This window comes from Bradysia coprophila, unplaced genomic scaffold, assembly GCF_014529535.1.
Source record: "Bradysia coprophila strain Holo2 unplaced genomic scaffold, BU_Bcop_v1 contig_232, whole genome shotgun sequence".
NCBI classification, from domain to species: domain Eukaryota; kingdom Metazoa; phylum Arthropoda; class Insecta; order Diptera; family Sciaridae; genus Bradysia; species Bradysia coprophila.
The window spans coordinates 16,131,926-16,156,433 of NW_023503493.1; the positions used below are offsets into that span (position 1 = coordinate 16,131,926).

Below are 24,508 nucleotides of genomic sequence, written 5' to 3' on the forward strand. Positions count from 1 at the left end.
AGCATGGTCCAATGGACATTCGGGTAATGTCCGAAGCAGAACCTATGGTTAGGAATTTAATTCCTGAAAATAATGATTCTTTATTTGAATTGAATTCCATTTACAACATTATTCTGAAATATTTTGTAAAATGTAAAATATTTCATCCAACCCTTTATGATCTTCACCGAAAGTTCCCATAACTCTGGCAGCGTTCGTGCGTTGTATTGCTATACCTATTCACTGTTTCAGGTACATTTTTGATCTATTTTAGTCCAGGTCCTTGTGTCGTAAAAAAGGGCTCCGTGCGCCTTAAGTTTTTTAAGATTTTTCTTTGTTCCATGTCGCCAGGGAAGACAGTGGACCATGAAGACGTGACTTATTTTTAGGAACTGACCTCTGGTGACTTCAAACTTGTTAAAAGTTCAAATGTTAGCCAAAAAAATTGCCAAAAACGTGAGAAATGTCTAGTGTCTAGAACAAAGAAGAGCTAGAAACGTAAGGATTCGACATTATTTTGGACTCCATAAACAGTCACAAAAATTATTTCATCCTGGAACGGGACACACGAAAATGCTTTCGTAAAGTAAATAAATATTTTCATAGGGAAAACTATCAATAACATCCCAAATATGGAACTTCACATAATCCTTGAACCGAAATCAAGGAGAGGGGAAGTAGTGACGAGTTGTATGTATAAGAAACACTGGAATTAGTATCCCAAATTATAGCTACCTATCTTTTATTGATCTAGAAAAAACTTGAAAAATCCTTATATGGACATACATGACTTTCCCAGGTCATATCTCAGGCTCCCGAACATGGATCATGCCCGGCCGGCTGAAATCAGAAGTACTTGAATGTAGCTTTCGAATGACACCACTTTTATGAAAAATAAATTCGAAATGGCTTCAAAGTTGATGAATTTGCCGGGACACCAAATAACGACTCCATTCCAACTCCTCTAAAAAAAGTTCTTCCATGAAATATCGGTAATGAGCCATACTTTCCAGAACAGAAGAAATTTTTCCAAAAAACATTATTTTTTCGGAGATATTCGACTTTGAAGGTTTTCATATGAATGGCTTTTCCAGCCGAAAAACGATTTTCCATTTCTGGAAAAAAATTTTGAACTTTTCGTGGCAAATAACATGGAACAAAGAAAAATCTTAAAGAACTTTAGGCGCACGGAATTACACAAGTACCTGGACTATTTTCACTAGTTCGTTCCTGGATCAAATTTCCTAAAGTATCTAAAGTATTGCTTCGGCACACCATAGGCCTAACGTCTCGCATGAAAATTCTTTTTTTTTACTTTTAAAACAGACTGGGAGAGTTACTTACTATCACAGGTGACCTTTTGACAAAACTAAACTAAAGCTGGAGACAATTCTCAGCTGTTACCAGTAATTTCTCTTTTTTCAGTGTAATTTTCCCCTTTCGCAGCCAATATAATTTTGGGTTGTGATACTTCATTTGTTTTAAGTATTTTCACCAAATAGAAAACCTCCGTTGGCCTGCAGAGGCGCCACAAGTTTTTTCAGTACTTCATTCTTTGCATATTTTTTTTGGTGAAATACCTTCACTCTAGTCTGGTAAATATAAATGAAAAGTAATAGCAGTGAAGTTGGTTACCATAAAAATAAAGCGCTGACAATACTAATATTATGAACGAAAAGTACTAGAAATGTAACCAAATTACATAAAAAGCTATTACATTTGGGCTTTAGTCGAGGTTTTAGTTTCCAAAGAGCACATATTTTTCTGCATTAGCTTGTGCTTTGATTTTTGTAGTTGTTGTAGGTAATAAAAAAAAGTCTGTAACTTACCTCGATCCCTGTTGCACGATGTGTAATTGGTGTGACACGTTACTTATTCTATATCGATTGTCGCTTCATGTAAAACACAAAGTGTCTGATAACTTTTTATGATAACTTCTTTATGTAACATTAAATTATGTCGATCAATTCGAAACTACCACAGATTTAATATTGATCAAACAAATATTTATTATTTTACATTACCTTGTAATTACAGCGATTTTTATATACAATATAATTTGTTGTCTTAATTTGATATTTAATTTTTGTATGATACATTCTTTTCTTTAAAATGGTTTTTCTTCTCTGTGTGTGTTCATTCGTTAAATTACTTAATAATTATAACTATTACATAAGATCCATTGGTTTATTTCCCACACATGATTTACAATCAGAAAGCAATTTTTAATTTGTAAAATTACGTTTTTCATTCGATTGATATTCAATTCGATTGGTTTGATATTAAAATTTAATGATAAGTTTCATAAGTTTCATAATTGATGATGTCTGGTTGAATGTAACGTTGTTTCCTTTGACATAATTCTTTTTTTTTTGTATTCTAAGTTGATTTAAACGTCGATTAATGAATAAAAAACGTAGAATTCATTTTTTTTTTCGGTTGAAAAATATTTATCCGAAAGATTCGGAGTTGCAAACGTTCCGTTAAAATTTTCGAAAACTGTACATCACAATGAATATTTATAGTTCTGATTGAACATTTATGTTAAACAGAGAGCCTTTATGCATATTAGTCCCTCATAAGGCTGCTATTTGAAACCTATGTCATGTTATTACCAAAGTGAAGACTTATTGAAGATTTAAGTGATGTTACGGTCATCTTAGCATTCTTAAATGAATAAATGCTTTCAGTATGGGGCGGGGTAATAATATTTCATATGTTTCAAAACGTGGTCTCATAAGCATTTTATAGCACCTAGCATATTCAGCCCTCTGGACCATTAAGCTCTCTTTTACTTCACCGGAAAAATTAGGCAAGTATTTTTGGGTGGTAAAAACTGTCTTTTTCCTTTACTCTATGTCATATATTCCCTGGACCATGGTCCAATTGATGTCGGTAGGAAGATGTCGAACGATTTATGAGGAAATGATGTATACACAGGCTCTCTGTCTATTAGGTTTACAATGCAAGTAATATACATTCACAACACGGTCTCTTTGATAAACACTAGGCTTTTAAATAGATTTTTTTTCTTATTTCTTTTTTATTTTCTTTCTTTTTTTGCTTTTTTTATATTTAACATTTAGGCCTTAAAATATAAAATTTAGTCCATAAATTGAAAAAATATTTCCATTTTGAAAATGTATTACAAAAGGAAAATCAACAAACTAAATCTTTTTCTTTTAAATGTTATAAATTGTAATTTTACTTTAGATATTAGATATCAGTTTTATAATTTTCTTTGGCAAGTTTTATCGATATGTATCGTCTAAATCATATACAAACTCTTCACAATATATGTTCATCGTATCCTTTCTAATTTCTTTTTTTTTTAATTTCTCAAGAAAGAAGAAAACAAAACGAAAAAGTATGAAACAGTAGATAAGATAATGTTTAACTACTGAGACGGTGTTTTCACAGAATTTAGAACTTTTCTAGCTACCTCAGCATGACCGTTAGAAAATGTAGTAAAATGCATGTTCCTGTTGTCGTTGAAATAATTATTAAGTGATGAAAGGTTGATGATTTAGCCGAACTTGTCGCTAGAAAATTAAATTGATTTAATAGATAAAACTTGGCGTATTACTGACAGTTTTGTCGACAAGATTAATTAGTTAGAGATTAATTATTTATTTTTAAACTATTTTTTCTTCTTCTTGTCTTTAACATCTAAGAACCAGCCACTGACGGAATCGAATTAATTTTAATTTAATAAAGTATTCAACCAATTCGTTTTGACAGCTACCTCAATCAGTGGAATATGATTAATTTAAAAATCTCGTCAGTTGTTGGTTCTTAGGTGTTAAAGGCTGTAAATTCACAGTAAGAAAACATAATTTGAGATTTTTTAGAGTTTTAAAAGTCCCCGATGTTCCCAGTCTTAAATAGTCTCAAATTCAGAAAATCAACGGAAGCAGAAACTTCAGTCGGTAAAGAATTTGTACAGTTTCGACTATATTTTCTAACTTTTCATAGTTGGTCCATTGAATTTTTGCAATGTTTCTGTAATCGTCACCAATTGATTTCGCAACCTAAATAAACTTGTGCCGGGTGCATTGCCACTGAGTTAGCTATGAGAGCTCACAATACAGACTTGATTCACAGCGCCGCACTTACAATATCCGTGGTACAAATTGATTGACTGTGTTCACTTTTAAGTGTGATTTGTATTGCGGATGATTTGTAAAGGGAATAGCTTAACAATCAGTGTGTCTCCTTCCTGTACTGCACCAGGTTTCTTGCATCCATCCATTTTGTCAAAATGTTAGATAAATTTTCCTCAAATATTTCGCCTCTAAAATAGATAATTTTGTGTCCCTACAATCACTTCCCCCAAGGTAAATAACCCAAATATCAGTATAAAGTGACTCCCAACCTAAGTTTTCAGATACGCCTTAATCAACAGATAGGAAGTTATTTTTGTCAGAAATATATCGATTAAAATTGGTGACCTTATCGTGTGTATCCTTCTTGAATTCGCATGCTATTGTACCTTTGTACGACAATAACGTAAACAATTGTAAGACAAAGCGAAACAATACAGAAAAAAGATTATGCGAATCGGTGATTAACCTTGCCGTTAAGGTCAACGATCAGGTAAAATAAATCTCTCAATTTATCACACTTAATGCTATTCAGACATAAATTCAAAGTAGCCATAAAACTTACCTTGAACACGGTCTGCCCTTGAATTGCTTGCTAATAGAGTTTCTCTTGATTCGAGTACAGGTGCTTTTTGTGGTTTATCACCCTCTACACTTTCCTCGTTACTTCGCCAATAAACTGTGGCAATTGTAGCCAAGCACTGTAATTTACATGCAAAGTGTATTGAGAGTTTGATTTAATTCGGTGAATTATTAAAATGTATACTTTAAAGGTGGGATTAATGGCAAAACGTTACGATGTAACATTAGAATTATGTGGTGCTTCGACTCATCGTATCAATTTACCACCCCACATTAAACTAGAAGACATTGCATTACTGTGCCTTACCTTAAGTTTCATATCGCCTCGACGAAAATGTTTTGATTTCACTATGAATTCCAAACCAAGCGTAGACGTTTCGAGCCCTTCACGGCCTGTAATAATTGGATCGTGCATACGCAGCGAGTTTGAATCAGCAGGTTCACCGTTTATAAACCAATTTAGGCGTGTAGCTGGTTTTGAACGTCCCGATGTACAGTTAACGTTTACTGTGTCGCCGATTTGATACCTCGGTCGACCGCCAGTAATTTTCGGTCCTTCATCTGGTAAGACTGGAAGGATAATTGAAGTTGGTGAATGACAATCAAAGTTTTGTTGATTTTAACAGATCTTGTTTTCCCAACTTACTTCCGTGTTAAGTCAAAAAAACGCATCGCATTTGTGTCTGTGCTTTTGAAGAGCTTTCACGGGCTCTGAGTTTCTTTTGTACTGAAATCTTCCACTTTTCCCATGGAATCCCAAAGAAGCTCAAAACTTTCGAAAGCTCTCTAAAGCACCCATACGATGCGTTACGAGTTTTTTTTTTGTTGCTTAACACTGAAGACTCTTTATTGACGGACACTTTTTTTTGAATTCGGTATCTTTACTCATTGGCAAACGATTTGAGTTCGGCATTCAAGTGGTACAAATGACCTAAAGTTAAATCCTCCAGTGCTTTGTGCGGGACGAAAAAAAAATTAACAAATAAAATTCTACAGCAAATTTTGCATCAATGAATATAACTTTCAAAATTGGAAAATCTAATAATAAATTCATATTCCTTCTTCACTACGACGTTATTATCCGCAATCCACATAAGTAATGCTATAAGTATTATATACCAGAAGTATGGTGACTTATTGAATGCATAATTTCGTTCAATATCAAGAAAAATTATCAAATTTCATCAAGTGAAAAATTTAAATTAAATTTCATCAATGACATTTATATCTTCAACTACCTATTTTATTGGTAGAATATAGTTCAGGTATTATGAAAATCAAATCGGATATAAATTCATAATGCGAAATTTGAAATTAGAACTTTTGCAATATGATGTTCAGTCAGGTATCAACGATGTACTTATCAAGCCAAAGAAAAAAGATAAAGAATTTTCGACAATTTTGTACCTAGATTTTTATTCTGTCATCGTTTCTTCTTGTCACAAAAAAAGCGGTCGTCGTCGTCGTTGGTATAACTAATCCGATAAAAGAGAGTATACGATGAGATACGAAAACATGTCTAGGTATGCCGTTATCGTTCCTTAGTTTTTTGGACTCATATTCTCATCGAATTATGCTCCATTGTTTTCTCGAAAATAAAATTAAGTTGGGAATCACCCTTTTTTGTGGCAAATCGCACTTAATTATCACTTCAAATTAGATGTATGGCTGTATCGTATAGCACACAGCCAGGTGCGTTATATTACTATTGTTTTTCTGCCCGAATATATAGATGGAACAATCAAAGTGCATTTTTTTGTATTTCATTAGAGGGTTGGTTCAAGAAACGTGTACAGTCTTTTTTTGTGGAAAAGCTTTTCATTTCGATTTATGAGCGGATTCTTTTTTTTGCAATGCTCATCAACACGCACACCAGAACACAAAAAAGGGTGAAAAATGTGCTTTATATATATATGTGCGGATATAGATGGTGGTGTGTATATAAACATAAAGTAAGCATGTCCTCGGGGGGATTGACGGAAAATTTAAGGTTTTATTTGGTATTATGATGCTATGATGGGATTATCTTGTCTTTGGGTGTAAGGTAAAAATATGTAAATGTTTGTTTGAAAGGATTTTTTGTTGTTGGTGTGAAAAATTTAAATTTTTTTTTTTCGTTGATGGTGTCATTTCGGATTCGTGTAATTTACATGTAAAACGGGTAGATTTTTGATGTGGTTGTTTTATTTTGTAATTTTTTTCGGTCTTTTTTCAGTGACTTTTTTACTAGTTAGATGATGTTCCTTGTAGATTGTGGTAGGCGTTCTTGATGGGACGACCTTAAATTAACTTATCCACGACTGCTGCCTGTTTTAATGAAGCAGGGGAATACTAGGCGGTTGAGTGTGTTTTCTGTGCTAAATGAGGAAGAGTGGTTTTTACTGTTTTTTTTTTACTCGAAATAGAAAAGGAAAATTTATTTGACCTAGTGGGGTCATAAATTTCCAGGAAAATAACCGAGTCTACTGAGGGTCGTTACTGGATAATATCCAATGTAAAGAGAGTTCTTCCTTCTCAATTCAATTTGAATTTTTAATTTTCATTTACGACTGTTTCAGAATCTATTACCGTGATTGTTGGTATGTTTTATAATAATTGCATTTTCTTTAAAAATTTATCGGCACATTATCAAATAAAAAATGTGAAAATGTTGACATTGGCGGATGGTATTTTTCGATTAAATGCTCTGTCGTACTTTGATGTGTTAAGTAATTCTTATGGACTGAACTCACATACTCACAAGCAACAACATTTGGATCATATTATTTTGATAAGTGTGGGGTCTGTATACCCGAGCCGAAGGTAAGTATACGACTGAAAAAATTGATATTTTTACTGCAAAACGATTTAACTTCTCACTAACTCATTACAATTAACATTTTGATTGGAATTTTTGTCGGTAGTCTTTTAAGAGGCATCGGTACTTACCTAAAATTGTAGCCTACATTTGCGGTCTCAAATTTCATTTTTGATGATATCTTTTCGTTAGAATCCTTTTGGAAAAATTTATGACCTCAATAACGACCATGAATGTGTTAGCTTTCAATAAAAATTAGTGTTGTTTGTAGTCGTAAGACTGGTTCTGCGAAACGTGAGCAGTTTAACTAAATCCTAGACGGTTCAGTGTTCTCAGGTCAAACTGCTGCAACCAAATCTAGTTTCTTTTCAAAGCTAATCCATTCGTGGTCGTTATTGTGGTCGCACATTTTTGAAAATGAATTCTGTTGGAAAGATATTATCGAAAGAAAACCAAAATCCAGGATTTAAAAAATGTCCAAATGTATGCTTTTCAGCAACGCATCGATGCCTCTTAATGTTCAAGCAAATTTTTCAAGGAAGCGTCTACCTAAATGTATTACGTAAGAACTTGAGTCGGTGGCTTCCGTATGGGAACATACACCAGCGTTTCGAAGGTGTGCTTATATAATATGTGATCGTTCCCCAATTACTACAATTACCCTATACTTATACTACTTATATCAAAAATATCTTAATTCATTATCTAATTCAAGTAGTTTCACTGAAAAGGAACAATAAAAATAGAACGCTTGAAACACACACAACTTAAGTATAAATGATTCAAGCTCCGGTACCGTGTTCATGTTTATAATAATCTAATAATGAAGGAGCGCGCCATCATTATTGTTCTTTCACTTATATAACAGAAAACTGTGATATAATGCGCCACTTTTCATATTTTCTTTTTCGAAAGCGCCATGGTTTTAAATTCATAAAATTACGAATTCAAACAGCATAATGAATAATGTTTGGAAGGCAAGAGTTGGAATAAATTGTTATAAAGGAAGCGATATGACTTTTTATTTAAATAAATCTGATTTACGAGTTCAATTAAACCATAAAAAAAGTATTGAAAAGTTAAGCAATAACAAACACCGATTGAATTTGAAGTCTTCGAGTGGTATGTGGTGGATTTTTTTTTGACATACACCCGAAACGGAAAATTTTAACGCATTTTGAACTTAATGATTTTTATGAAATATATGCTCTTTTATGTAAAAAAAAGGAAAAAAAATTCTGTAAAAAAACAACAAGAAGCTCATGGTAGGTTGATTGCTTTCATTTCCTTTTAATGGGAAAAGTTAAGGAAAAAGCGGTTTTAAAAACTTTTTCCTCACAATTTTTGCGTTTTTCGTTGCTCTTCAACTGTGTGTATTTTCTGTATGCTGGAAAATAAGCCTTCGAGCTGTTCTATGTTAAGTTGGAATTTTTGAAATATCTTTTCTTATGTATTTCGAAAAACACTTCTTGTTAAAACAATTTTGAATGATTTTTTTTTCGGGTAACAATTTTTTTTCCATACTTTTTCTTATACTGCTACAGCGTGTACTGTGTACCGTCGAGGTTTTGATTTTTATAAACTTTAAAAAGTCTGAGAAAGAAGTTAATTATCGTTAGGTTTTATTAATATTCATGGGTTTTTGGTAAGGCGAAAAATTAAGTTTTTTGTATTTATGGCTGATTTTATTGTTGGGAGTTTGAGAATGGTGTGTATAATTTTTCTATGAAATTTGAATTAATGTGTGAATAAGACTTAATTGAAGCATAAATCGTAGCCTCTTCAATAATTATTTTTGACATTATTAGATTGCTACTTTTTAAAAGTTTTGATTTGATTAAAACAAACTTAATTGAGAGTCAAAACGTGGGATGGATGATGAGAGATTGGGTTCAAATTGAATCATGTCCGAATAAAAAAATGTGATGAACTGAATTGAAAATGGTATTTAAAGTTAAGTATAGTGTGCTTAATTGTGGGGTACATGTATTAAGTTCAATCACTGACGACATCAGTCGTCGATTACTTTTTTGGTTGGACTGGACAAGGACATATACATTGCTTACAAATAAGATAAATAATGGAAGTGGAAATTTACGAAGCCGATAAGTCAATAAACATATGGGTAACTCCAGGGTTAGTTGCGTTACAAATTTCGTCATTTATGAGGCATAAAGTGAGCTGTTTTGGCTATGTTTTGCGGTAACAAATCAGTCTATAAATTTTCCAATACTCAGGAGACCCAGTGCTTTCATGCCAACAAGAATTGGAATTTTAGGCCTGCGAAGTGTGACTTGTGTGATCGCAAAAGTCAGCGGTTAGTTGCGTTACACGTCTGTGACTTTTCGAAATATTTTCATCAAATAAAAACTGATTTCGGTTTTTGAAAGCTATGGTCAAGACGCACAGTTTAAGCCCAATATGAGGTTGGTAACCCAAAATTTGGGGAAGATATGTCTAAAAAAGTGATATTTTTCGGAGGTCATAAATAGCCAGCAATTTTTTGTTTTCACAATTGGTGGTTGTTACCCCACAGAAAATGTTACTTTGGCTCAAAACCGTTTAAAAAATGGTTACAAAAGTTTTCGAGGTAACCTTGACGAGGCAAAATTCGAGAATGACACTTATCACCACTGAGAAGCTGATTTCACCTACTTCACTCACCAAAGTAACCTGATCGAGCCAAAGTTATTTTTCTCGTGAAGTCATATGATGTAGCTTTCGAATGACACCGATCTTCAGTTTTGATATGAAAAAATGTAATTTTGGCAACGTTTGGGTCGAGGTGATTTCACCTTACTTCGAAGAAGAATGAACCAAAAATCTTCTAAAAATTTAATTTCGTGTCATTTGGTGCAATTATGGACTTATAGCGTTCGTTTCTACAGGGAAACAAGTTTACAGAAATCATTTGAGATTTATTGAGAATATCTCGGAATGTCGAATACAAACAAGCACTTTTTGGTCTCCCCGAGACGTTATGCCAATGACCTCATATTGGTGTCAAACTACGCGTCTTGTCAATAGCATTCAGCAAAAAAAAAAGTTTAGTGAAATCGGTTCAGGTGAAAGAAACCATTCCATAATTTGTCCCATAGTCAACTTTTTTTTTTTTTTCAAACAGGTCGCATAGCTTTGAACAGCATCAAAACTTTGCACAATATTTTCCTCTTTCTCGGCATATTGCAAGAGGGAAATAGTGTTCAAAGTTTTGATGCTGTTCAAAGTTACGCGAGTTGACGGAACTTGACGTAAAGTTTAGCCGCAGTGAAGTAAAGTTCACTTTACCTGACGCTTGACCCGATGTTTGGTTGAGTTTGATTGTACCTATCAATTATTTTTCAAAAATATTCCGATAGAATGAAGTGGAAAATGCGTAAATGAACAAGGGAATGTTTTATTTCACTAGAATTTGATAGTTGTGATACCTGATAAATTTGATTTTTTTTTAAATATTATTAAAATAATCGTTAGGATATGAAAATGTTGTGAGCAGTCACTTCTATTGGTAATGTAGAAACAACATAACATAACTATTTTAGTACTGAAACTAGATACTTTTAATCATTAGGTAATTTAAGTATGAAAATTTGAATTATTGAACCATTGAACCACAAATTAAATCGACCAAAATTGCAATTTGTACAAATACCATAGCTTCAACATTCATTAATGGCATAATACTGTTTCTAGCTTCCAGCCAATGTCATAGAAACGTTCAACAAATTTTATGTTAGCCCGGTACAAAAAAAAATTCAGTTTACCGACAAAAACTCATTTTTATTTTTTAACTAATTTGTTGATGTATGGTGGGCGGTTGAATAATCACATTTTGTGTTGCTAAAATGCCAATGGGAAAAGCCACTTAAAATTGTTTTATTTTCTCGTGTTGCCCATACCAATATTCGATTTTTTTACGTAATTCTTTCTTCTTTAAAAGTTTTTAAGTAGCAAATAAAATATTTTTTTTTTGTTACGAAATAAAGGAAAACATGTAACTCCGTCCGACCGACATTTTGGAAATATGAGTTTTGCTGCTGGGAAAAATTGTGTATTTGAACAGGTGACATGATTTTTAAACTTCCCAGAATTATTATTCTTATGTTCTATAAGCGATTTACTGCCTATACTTACCGAGTTTGAAGTTGTTTTCTTGCAAGAACATTTTTTTTTTTAAACATTTTCGACTAAATCAACACATTCATCCATATACCATTATACCAGTATACTGAAGCAATTAATCAAAAAGTAAATTAATTTATATATCCAGTTAATTAACATAAAGTTTCGCATCATTTCAATTATACGAGTTTATCCATAAAAAATAATTATGAATTCCGAAGTGCTGTTCGCTGTTAATACATTTTACATCATTTTTTTCCCTCATCCATACTCTCCTCTAAGCATTCTCGTTGCCTGGGACTTTTCTTGTTTATTCCAATTCAAAGGAATATTGTTGCGTCTTTTCTGTATTTCGTTGTACCCAGAGCGAAAAGAAAAGCTCTAGAAAAAATACATTACTTTTAACCGTTCGAAGAAAAACGTTTTTGATTTAATTTTTGTTTGGATGGTTTATCTTGACTGTTAAAGGTAAGCTGGGTGGAAGAATATAAATGAGGTTATAAAGCAATGAATATATAAAAAAACGAAAGACGAATGGAAACTCTGACGAAAGTTTCGAGAAAGCAAAGATATTGCCAGTTAGTGAAGACGGGTGAACTGAAGGAGTTTTTTTTGTGAAAATGGGAAAATATGATGCCTGTGTGTAGGTTTTTGTATGTGTGGGTGAGAGTATTATACTACCTGGGTAAAATATTTTTTTTTTATTAAAATAAGTCTCGAAATAATTCAAATAAATATATTTTTCCTTTCAGTACATTCAATTAGATAGCTCGACAAGTTAGTAAAGAAAAAGACGAATAAAAATTGAACAAACAGACTTTTGTGTAAAGTTCATTATCTTATTAGAAATCACATTGTCAAATTGATAATAAGATTTGATTTATAGAAATGTCTGTTTATTGAATCAGTTTTATGAATGTTGGGCTTAAAAAACGTTTATGATTTTTAATTATCAGTCTCTCATTCTGAATTCAGTAATCCTTTGTCGTTATATTCAATAAACAACAAGACAAAAAAATATCTGCTGCTTTTTCGGCGGCAGAATCAACGACTTCTTTTCTTTGTCCGATTTTTTTAGACTAGAGAGGTGCGGGAAAACATTGCCGGTCTGAAATTTTTAATATCTGACTGGCGTCAGCAACAACGTTTGCAACAAATATATTTTCATGTCTTGGTCATAAATTTAGGAGTTTTTCTCGTAATTTAGGCCCTCAGCATGAAAAGTTGTGGATACGCATCTGTTGTGGAGGGTTGATTTTAGATAATTTTGCGAGTTGTAGCCCAAACGAAGTAATTTCATTTAGTTGGTCATCTCATACAACCCACTATTTTTTATACGTGCTTGTACGTTTAGCTAATAGTTATTTACATAACAAAGGGCGACACATTCACCGATTATTTGCAAAAGTTTCATGCCGATGTTGGGGAAAGTCAATTAATATTCTTTAACGGGCGAAAGTTACTAATTTTTCCCCAAGGCATAAATAGATATTTTCCTAACTAGTGTTGAAATATCGCGACTTTGTCTACGACGTCTAGAACAAACGTTTTTCCTAACTTATGATTAAAGTCTTTTTTAGCAAATTCGATTTCTGCACTCGCCTCCGGCTCGAGCTAGAAGCCTCTCATTCGCTTAAAAAGCATTTTTAGAAACTTTAGATGCATCTATTTCATAAATAGTCGTATGAATTTCGGTGCAAAGTATATTAGGCTCACGATCTGTATTGTGACATGCCTACGACCTCCAATCATAATTTACTTTTCATATTCCTTGCACGCTAAGGGGACCGAAAAATGGTTCATTGATGAAATGAACAGTGTTCAGTGACCTGGGATTTTTTTAAAAATATTTGTGGCTACAGAGAAAAGGTCACGGCTACAGACGTTAAGCCAGACTTAATCCTAAATCATTCGAAAACAAAAAAAACATCCGTCTAAGACAGACGTCGACGTTTTAGAAAAAAATCGTTCAAAAGATTGTTGTCTCGTTCTTTAAAGGATTTAAGGTATTAGTATTCAACTTTACCAATTAAAGCGACTCATCAATTATTTTCAGCAGCACTACCACTAAGAAGTAGACTAAACGAAACACATAAAACCACTTCAAATATTTTCCACCTCGAAAGATTTATGTTTAAGTGCTTTCATATTCTCTTTTTTTCTGTCCATATTAATTTTCCTCTTTTATTTTTCATCTTTTTCTATGTTAAAACTGAATACATTTTGTACAGCACTTTCCAGTGTACCACCACTATCTCTGGCTTAAAAAAAGCTGAGATAAAATGGTTAAAACGACTGGTGTAGAAGAAAATTAAATTAAAATTGCGCCCTTTCGTTAAATTTGCATATGAAAGATAACAAGACTACTCATGAAGTAATTCCTAAATGTTTATATTTAGCAGAAAAGAATTACAGAGTCAAAAACCGTCCATAAAAAACGGAAATTTTCACACCACTAGTCCCGCACACGTAAATGTTGTGATGTCGTTTCAATCGAATCGAATTGATGGAGAATATATCGAAACAGTCACACGACAAAAACAAAATTAAATTGAACTTACCAACGACAATCATGTCTCCGTGATCCGAAACAGTTTGAAATGATGGGGCTTCACCAGAAACTTCACATCGAAAGCGTCCAGTTGTTGACAAATTCACGTACTCCAAAACCACCACACTGTCGGTTGAATTGTGCAACTGTGATGAAAAAGATGAGAAATTAAACTGATGCGAGAATGTAAGCGATAAGCGGAGAGAACGAAAAAGAATTAAAGAAAAACACTTACATCAACAGTTACACCCGGCAATGAAAACACTTGAGCCGGTGGCATATCACGGGGGACGTATCGATAGAATTCGTTGCCATCCTTGTACCATTTAACCGAATATAATGATTCGCCGTCTAAGTTGAAATGACACTCTAATTTTGGACTAGAGTCTCGCACTGTGTGATTTGGTATACGAACTTCAGTTAGTCGTAATCCATATGTGAATGCTGGAAAAAAATGAATTTCTTTTGTTAGATATGGTTTGTTTGAATTCGGTTAAGAAGTTATGATTCTTTCAATTGATTTGAATTCAATTTTCGGTAGTCTAATAATTTAGCTTTCAACTTTGTCGAGTGATTGGCTTCCTTTCAGTGGGGACTGTGCTGCCGTAATTTGCATAAGAAACTTAGTGAAAATTTTAAACAAAAGAATTCACTAAGTTTCCTATGCAAATTACGGCAGTGTGGAAGTCGTCATTGTTCCTTCATAATATTGTAGAAGATAATAATTATTAAACAAAAAATTGTTTTGCTGTTTAAAAAGATCAAAACTTTTGATTGAAAAGTCTATTTGTTAATATATTACTATAATGCAGTACTTCACTATATTTAACAAATATTTTGCTAAAATAAGAGAACACTAGCCCAGATCTCATCACTCATTTTTGTCGTCGTTGTCGACAACAGATGATCTACATAATGCGATACTTCTTAATTTATTATGTTTCATGTTTTTAAGTCGAAAAAACGAGTTTTGGACTGCCTAGTATCAAGCCCAGATACAATATTGCTGAAACTAGAAATCCCATTTCAATGTTGGTTAGAACTAACTCTTGAGTATGTGTGATTGGGCGGAAAAACTACTTTCAACCGAAGATATCTCAAGAATTTCTAAAATGAAAGACCATAAAATAGCAAAACGAATCATGGCGACAAGACTTTCCTTAGTAGCATAAACTTTATCAGTCTTGTGCTACCTCTGCGAATGGATGGAAAGTGTTTTAAAATTCCAATTTTCACAATCCATTGTTTTGTGTTTCGTATTTTGAATTGACTTCCTTATCGCAATAATTTTCCTGTTCGTCAAACTTTATTATTCTAATTGAATGAAGCGTTAACCTAAATTTTATGTCAAAAGACTTCGATTGAGTTATGCTTTTCATGGAGCGGTTCACGTAACATACAGTGAAACGACTTCATTCATTCAATTAATTATATTTTCCTCTTTGCATATTGATAAGTTATCTGAACTGAAGAACGAATCTCACATACCTTGAACTACACACAAGACCAATAAGGGAATCGAACTTAGCTGGCATTATATAAACGCTTATGATGGCGCATAATAAATAAAACTTTTCTGCTCACGTTCGTCGATGGAAGGAAATGTGATTTATGTGTAATAAAGTTAAATTCAGAAACTCATATGTCATATTTTTTTATTGGGCTGTGGAGAGGAGCTGTAGTCCCCGATGAGTCATTACAGTCAGACTGTTTACTTGACATAAACTTATATTGATCGATATGGAAGGTTTACGACGAATAATCGTGCTTTGTTTCTGTCGCATGGCCCAACCCTTGACCATTTTAATCTTACTATCACACTTCAGACTGTTGACGTGGAGAAATTGAACTGGAATTATCGGTCTGAGTGTTTTTTTTTTGGCTAGATTCGAGATAAATTAATAAACTGTAATGAAAAGGTGAAAGGGAGAATAGCATCAACGATGATTAAAAACTTCCTGTACCGGAAATGTATTAAGCGCTGCCTCTGGTCAAAAGATATTCTCAATAGACTCAAATGAGAATAGTTTTTCGAAGTATCAAGTTTATTGACCGAAGTTTCAGTTTCAGTAGTTCTTATTATTGAGCGTTAGTGTCTCTTTCAGTGGAAACGTTCATAGATGTTAGAGTTTCCAAAGAAAAAATGGTAATAAAAACGCCCTGCTGCGCGTATAACACACAATAAAGTGTTCGGTATTCGCTGACTTTCCGGAGACCCTGCATTGAAGTGATATAGTGCATTTGCGTAATATATCCTGTCGATACCGATTGAGTTTTCTATCTTATTATTCCTAGACGTGCAATATGTTCGATCAAAGCAATATTCCTTTTATAATTCGAATGAAATAAAGAAACAAGCACATGATGTATGGAAGTCTTTTTTTTTGTTCCATCCATCCATAAATTCATTCATTCATTGAGCTACAACGTATGTTCACGTACCACCGTTACATTGAAGTTGAATTAGTTACATATGTGCATACGTATACGTTCAGTGTGCAGACTAACATATTGAAAAAAAAAAAATGTAATTCTAGAAAAAGCACATCAAAGATAATAAAAATAAACTCAATAAATGGTTAAGCTTCTTTACGATGCAATAATGCCGTTTCGTATAGTCTATATATAGCATACTCGGTAGATTGCATTGAAAATATATGTATACGAAAAGAAAGTTAATGTAGCAATGCTGAATGAGTGTGCTTTTTTCGCAGTTTGTTTCAGTTTGAAATTGTTTAGATGTCGAGGTTATGGGTACATGCAATCCAATTTGCCATATAATTGAAGGAAATTAAATGAAATTGGAATATAGATGACATTTGAACTTATTTTTTTTTCGCTTCTTCTATTTCTGTTGTTGTAATGCTGCAGCGTCTTGTGGTAACGCCATTTCATACAGATGAGTAACGCTATTGTGTATTATCATCTTCAAGTGTATGGAATGTAAAGATGAAAATGATAGTATGGGAATTGAGATCATAAACTGTTTTTTTTATTTCTTGTGCAATTTTAAGTAGTGTTTGAGTTATGGCTATATGGTCTAGACAGCAAACGGATGAATGTCAATAAACGTGACCAGCACCAGAAACTATACATTATAACGGATAGCATTCTAATAAGTTCGTTGACACTTTTTTTTATTATCCCAAAGGTTTAGAAAATTAAGTGACAAAATGGAGCAGAATCTTTTTATAGATTTTCCGAATAAGAGAAGTAGTAGGTACACTGTAATTAAAGTGAGCAGTGAGCAGTAACATTCACATGCTTCAAGCAGATGGATGGAAAGATAAATTGGAGCGCAGAAATGTATCAGTGTTACTGATTTTGTAAGTATAAATGTGTCGAATCTCTATGCTCTGTTCACATTACAGAAATTGTCTCGGTTTTAACATTAACTGTCTCAATACGATCCGACAAAGAAAATTCACAAAAAGACGTTTTCATTTCTTTCGTTCCATTCATATAAACATCAATAATGTTCGGAGCAGGTCAGGTTTTATCTGAGTAGTTAAGGTATACCCGATAGGGTGGGTCGTATTTTCATTTTGTTTTTATTTTGAAAGGCCTGGCCCCAGGCTGTACTTAGAATTGACCAAGGAATCCGAAACAGCAAAAAAAAAATTAAAAATTTAATGTTTCCCTTGCCTGATTTTGATTTTCGGGGTAGTAGCATGAAATCGCACATATTGTTGACTGATATCTCGGAAATTTGGGCACAGAAGGCATTACTGCTAACTATAGGTAATAGCTGAGAATACATTGCAGAGATGTTTGTTGAAAACGAGTTGAAAAAACTCACAGGAGCTTTGTTTTCGAAGCCTAAAGTTGGTAACTTTTTTTTAGAGTGAATGTCCCAAACGTCCAAGATATCAGTCAACAATATGTGACATTTCATGCTACTACCCCGAAAATCAAAATCAGGCTAGAGACAGGGGAAAAATTATTTTTTAAATTTTTCTTAGCTGTTTCGGATTCCTTGTCAATTCTAAGTATAGCCTTTTAAAATAAAAAACAAAATGAAAATACGACCCACCCTAATACCCGAACCTGATTTTGACATGAACCCTGGTACTATTTTTGGGAGAACATTTTCCTCCCTGAATATTCCACAATTTTTCCAAAATTGAGGAAAACCTAGGAAAACAATGGAAAATGTTTTCCCAAAAATAGTACCTACGTGAACTGGATTTTGACCTGAACAGTTACATGTAGTGAGTGTACTGGATTCACATAATCCTTCCAGATTTGTGTACTACTAAGATGCCAGAATTATCAATTGGCAAAGTTATTGCAAATTAATTAACAATCCTACAGTGTACACTGGTTCCATGTAGCCAAATGGCAACTGTGTTCCCCTTATCTTCATTCAGCACAGTTCCAATTCACAACGTTCATAAGTGTATTTCAGTTACTAATGCTTCACGTGTGCGTATTTTACTTTAAGCACAACCTACAACAACGCACAGTTTCTGTCATGTCGACATAGCATTACGAAACTGACGCCGTCAACTACTCATATCCTTTATACTTGAACCTGAGTTCGCCAAATTAGATTATAGAATTTTAACCGTACACCATTTTATACCCTCTTCAACACATAATATCGAACTTAATACAACATTTCGGATTTATTCAATGTAAACTGATACTTATTTTGAGGGTTGGGATTTTTTTCTCTCCACTTATTTCCAGTGACGTGTTTTTTTTTTTCTTCTGTAAAACAATGCTTTTATAAATACACAAAGCTTAACCCTTGTTTGTTGAACTTTAATTTTCTATTACACGAAAGACGGGGACAGATAATATTTCGATTTCGATCATATGAAACACCTACAATAGATATAGAAACGACACATAGCACATAAAGGTCAATTTACACAAATAAAAGCCTATTAAAATTGTCTGAAAAAGAAACTGGCCCACATGTCCACCATATACGGTTGAACACATGAACAGTGTTTTCATGGAAAAAATTGTATGGATAACAAATTTGGAATTTAAAGTATGTTTATGTCCATATGAGACAGGAATTACAGTATTCCAAAAGGTATGTTTAACATTTCCAATAAAACAACAGTCGAATTACTATAGTATTTCAATTTTAAACAGGCACAATTTTGTATACAAACCTATAAAAGGCGGAAAATTAATCCTGCGTCTATGTAGTATTTGACCACTTTAGCTACAAAAAGTTTTTGTGAAACTTTTTTACCGTAATGATTGACCTTCATTTCGAATTAAACAACGGAAATTTCCATGTAGTTCAAGGTCACTGCACTGACTTGTGGGATTTTGAGGAAATTTGGATGAAAAAATTGTTGAGCCGACAATGTTGATTACAATATTCTCTAAAGTAGATTATAATGAAATTAGCACTGAAAATAATTCGATGCCAGTAGAGATGAATGTGACATAATTGATCTCCAAATTAAATAGGAATTGTGGTGAACACCTCGTTCGAGACGCTAAATGTTGGGATACACTGGCTGTGTTATGTCGAATGTCTTCCATTGAGAGCTAGACGAATCATTGTCGAAACACTTCATGTTGATCGACCGATGATTTGCAATTAATGAATAAAATAGCCCCTACGCTAAGCGATACAAGTTATGATCCCCGATCTCACACTTATTTGGTCCAAAAAGAAGAAGACAATTTGTAAAAAGTCTTTCATTACCCTTCATTTATACAAAAAATGAAAAACCTTTTCGGACCTGATGGATTCGCAGAGATGCATTTACCTCTCCGAAAGGCCTAGTCATCTGTTAACAACAATAACTACAAGAGATGAGCGACAAATCTGCCCATAGTATTTCCCAATAGCATTCAAACAAGTGACAGACATAAACGATTTTGTGTACAACACTAGCTGTTAATTTAAACAAAAGAAGTAATAGTAACAGAATACACATGAATGTAGCGTGATTTACGCTAAAAGGTTAATATAGATCAATGTTTTTCAGACTTTATAAACGAAACGAACACGTATACCACTCATATCGAAAACTATTCCGAAATATGAAACGTACTTCTGTTCTGTGAGGATTTACTAAACCGGAGACCGGAATAGTATCAGCAAAGAAAAAAGAATGTAACCGATCGTGTAGCTTTGACAGGAAAATCAACTTACTAATTAAACTCTCACCCTCTTACTATCAACACGTTAACTATTTTTATTTCATTCATGGCATAACATTTAACGCTAGTGATAATATGAAAATTGGTAATCTTATCCCTACCATATACTGGTATTATTACTGTTTTTCCTTTACACACAAAATATATACAATTTCACCATATCCAGCTTTTCTAAATGCAATTACATCACGCTAGGTAGGAACGACAGACGTTAATTAGTCTTTTGTTCGACGTGCAATCACGCGAGTAATACCTGAACGTTGTAATATGTTGTATACGCCTGTGTATATATAGCACTAAAACATACATTTTATATTGTTGCCATTTAATGATGTATACCGGAGAAGATATGGTGTATTGTTCAATGTACATTGCAGCATACCAGTGCTTTTGGCGGATAGCACACGGCGTTATGATTGGGTATATTTTTAAGCATTCGACTGCCATATACTAATTGGAATGTTTTAAAATGACGGCAAGTGTAAAATTGACATGGAAATGTTTGTGTCTGACACAGTGACACCTTTGTTTCGATACCTTTGCTTGGGTGTCAGATATTAATTAGTTTATGAAAATTATTTATGCTTCCAATAAGAAGAGAAGTGGGTAGGTAAAATTCATTGTCAGTTTTCTACTTTCAATTTAACGACATTCTGTCGACCCATACATTGTTTGAGATTTCTTTTGATGACTGTATTGGCAAAAAAGGTGATGTTTTGAACTGTATGACCCGCTCTGGTACTTCATACCGATTGACTTCAATACATGCATGTAGTGCATGTAGTGCATGTAGTATATAATCAACGAGAAGTTATGTCCTCGCAAATGACCGTCTTGTCATAGCTATTTTTAGCCAATTTGTGTTTTTTTATAATTAATAATCTAACCTATTATGCATGTATCTACAAACAAAATATTCGGAGTGCATCCGGAATTATTTTCAATGCAATCAAAATACTACATACTACATCAACGTAACATCAAAATAGATCCAAACATATTCCTGACGAGGATGCGGGAAACCAAAATTAAACTTCTTACAATTACCAAGGCTACGTAATAGCTTATAGGACAATCTATGATAGACTACAATCTCGAAAAATTAGTCTAAATCCAAAAATCTGCCCTCTGAACTTGTGAAAACCAAAAAAACCATACAGGTAGTGAAAAGTGTAATTCGATATGTTTTCTGTTTCGGAAGTTGTTATGGTTTGTAAATGATTCCACATAAAATTTGTTTAACAATTGAAAACCTAGATTTTTTATTTTAGAGTTCCCTAACGAAGTCTACTGATTGTAGTCGAAAGCTCGGAAAAATAAATAAAATTAAAATCTAAAACCACGCATTCCAATTATTACACAATGAATAATGTAAATCTAGATTTTCATTTGTTCAATAAAATTTTTGTGGAATCAATTACAAACCACAACAACTCCTAAATTAGAAAACATGTCAAATTTTATTTTATCTCCCTGTACAATATTAAAAATAAAGCGTCTTTAGTTGGACTTTTTCACTAATTTTGACGTAATTAAAGAAGAAATTCTTTATAAATGAAAGGCAGCACCAATGTGATCTTATTTGTAATGCAAACTGCATCAGCATGTATTAAACATTTCGAAACGACAACTGTTGTGATGTGTCGACTATTACTTCCTTTCTGTCAAAATTGTCTGGTGCGCTTCTACCTCTTTAGCTTCGTTATACATGTTTTGAGCTCATATCGCTCATTTTTGCTGTCAACAACAAATGTTTATACAAATTATATAGAGGTGCTGCCGGTCTGGCTTCAACATTTTTCAATATCGTAACGTTTGTCTGATTTTTGTCTAGCAATATTTACCTAGATATTTATTAGTGTATGTGAGAGAAGTAGCCAATAAGTAAAACTAGCAAACAACTAGCAGCAGCTAATCGTTCATTAAAAAGTTATGTTAGGGAACTCGTCCACGTATTTTCATTATACTTTCCCGCGTCGTTATGAGACAAAGTTCGTTAAATGGAAATCTCTTATGCTTCAGCAAATAGTAAATTTTTATTAGATTTTATTTTCGAAAATCGTTGCATTGAGTTGAAGAACTTTTTTTTAAATATTTTTTACGCAATTAATTCCGTTTTATATTATTGATGTTAGTTTAATGACTTGGAACGATTCGAAGTATAACGCTAACAATTTGAACGACATTGTATATTCGTTCGTCAACTGCCAAGATTCATTAAAAATCTTTTTTGTTTTATTTCAACAAAAAAGAAAAGATATTTTCGTTGTTAATCGGTGTGGCGATGTTTTTTTGACAGCAAACGATTATTATTTTGTGTGGAGCTAAACGAGCTAAACCGTGAATTTGGTGTTAATGTTGGATGATTTGAATAACCTGAATACCTCCTCTGTATTTCGCTTTATTTTTGGGTTAATTTTAATAGTCTGCTTTGAAGTTTCTGTCGAAGGCAAAACATCAAAGTTGTTGTTTTATTAACTGCAATTAATTAAAATAAATGCTTGAGGGTTTAGCATTTCATTTAACATAATTTAAATGCATGTGAATCGATGTAATTTGCATCAATTAACCGTGGTTTATTGAGTGTTTTACCGTATTCTACGCTACACCCAATCCTACACATGCTCACATAATTCAGTTTTATTTGAACTGTGTGCAACCATACACAATATTTCAGAACGTCTTCCGTATCTACTAAAAATGAATTAGAAATGCGATAACCGTGGGTAGCAGTAGGTGATCTTTTTCCAGAAAAGTTCTTTGAAATTTCAACAGATTTCCTTGTTTAATAAAACATCATGAAATGGTCGAACTGATGATAACAAAAATCAATATTGTTTTTATGAATCAAAATATTAATTTAAAACAAGCCCACCAACCGGGGTTTCCACGTTGAATTACAACGCTGTATTACCTGGAATTCGCCGGGTCATAGAAAAAATTAGTTTTCTGGCACCCAGCCAGTTTTTCAGAGTATTCCTTCGAACAAATTAATAAATTAAATGTCACGCCTCGTTTCATTCATTGTGAGAAGTGGAATATCAAACATCCAACCATTTTGTACTAATCAACATTATCCATTTTTTCACGTTCTTCATTTTTGAACATTTCAATAGGAATCACCTGGTTAAACACAGTTGAAATGTTTATTTATTCATTCGTTCCCAAAAGCCAACGGTAAAAAAAACTGGCTTTATTCCTAAAAATAGTAGAAATTTCGCAGAAATAAACTAATGTTAATCAAATATAAATCATTTAGCCGATTAAAAGCAGATCCGGCAGCAGTACATTATGTCCCAGTCCAATTCGTAACTGATAGTTTCACATAAAACAGATTGAGAATAACAAAAGCAAATACTGTAGTGATCAAATATCAAATATTGAGTTGTCTCCCTCCATGGCTCGATCGAAAATGAATTTCGAACGATTTTGAATGATTTCAACAAATTCACGAGACAAACTCCACATTTTCCTCACACTTACATTTTTAGGTCTTTTTTCTTCTTGAATATTTGGCAGTTGGTAGTTCTGGAAGTCAGTAGTTTTGGCAACTGGATTGATATTCCAAATTGCAAAGCTAACATGAGCAAATCAACACCAGGCAAATAATACTTTTTTGTTATCTGATAACCGATAGCTCAGAGTTAACATTGCAATTCGAAATTTTGGTAGTTGGTAGTCTACCAATGGTAGATAACTACCAAGGCTATAATTGACTACCAAGCGTAATTTTTGGAGAAGAGATGTGTGCTATTCGAGAACTACACGACGACTGACAAAATTATTCTACATGCTCGCCTATTTAAAGTTTAATTTTTGGTAGTTGACTACCCAAACGACCATGCTGATAGAGATGTAGAAGATATGTTTACTGTTTGAGATCTGCACACCGACTGATGAAATTATTTAGGCTGCTTGCTTATTGTTCAACATCTGGATATCGACTAATGAAACTATTCTTCCTGCTTGCCTCCAGAAAAAATCGAGAAAACGAAAAAAGACCTCACCATGCTTTAGCCGGTCTATTCTTGTTCCTACTTTTTGAGGTAAAGAACAACAACGGTAGCGTGAAGGTTTACTCATGCATTGACACAATTTGAAATCACCATCCATCCGTACAATAAGTACTCACTGAGAAGATTGGATAGTTCTAAATTCGGCCCATTTCTATTGCTTCTAAATAAAAGTGGAAATTCAAGGTACTAATTGAGCGTTATTTAGTTTTGGGCGTTATAA

At 33.2% G+C, this 24,508-nt stretch overlaps 1 protein-coding gene across 1 annotated transcript in view; it reads right to left on the bottom strand.

The window, feature by feature from the left end:
• Positions 1 to 1,963: 1,963 nt before the first annotated feature.
• LOC119076987 overlaps positions 1,964 to 24,508 on the bottom strand; it is a 90,465-nt gene continuing 67,920 nt past the window's right edge. The window contains exons 2-6 of the mRNA XM_037184092.1: positions 14,370 to 14,578; positions 14,145 to 14,280; positions 4,972 to 5,234; positions 4,648 to 4,783; positions 1,964 to 3,521 (exon numbers count right to left, since the gene is read on the bottom strand). Of these exons, the coding sequence (XP_037039987.1) occupies positions 3,418 to 3,521; positions 4,648 to 4,783; positions 4,972 to 5,234; positions 14,145 to 14,280; positions 14,370 to 14,578 (848 nt within the window). The 3' untranslated portion in view covers positions 1,964 to 3,417. The remainder of the gene's footprint in view (positions 3,522 to 4,647; positions 4,784 to 4,971; positions 5,235 to 14,144; positions 14,281 to 14,369; positions 14,579 to 24,508) is intronic.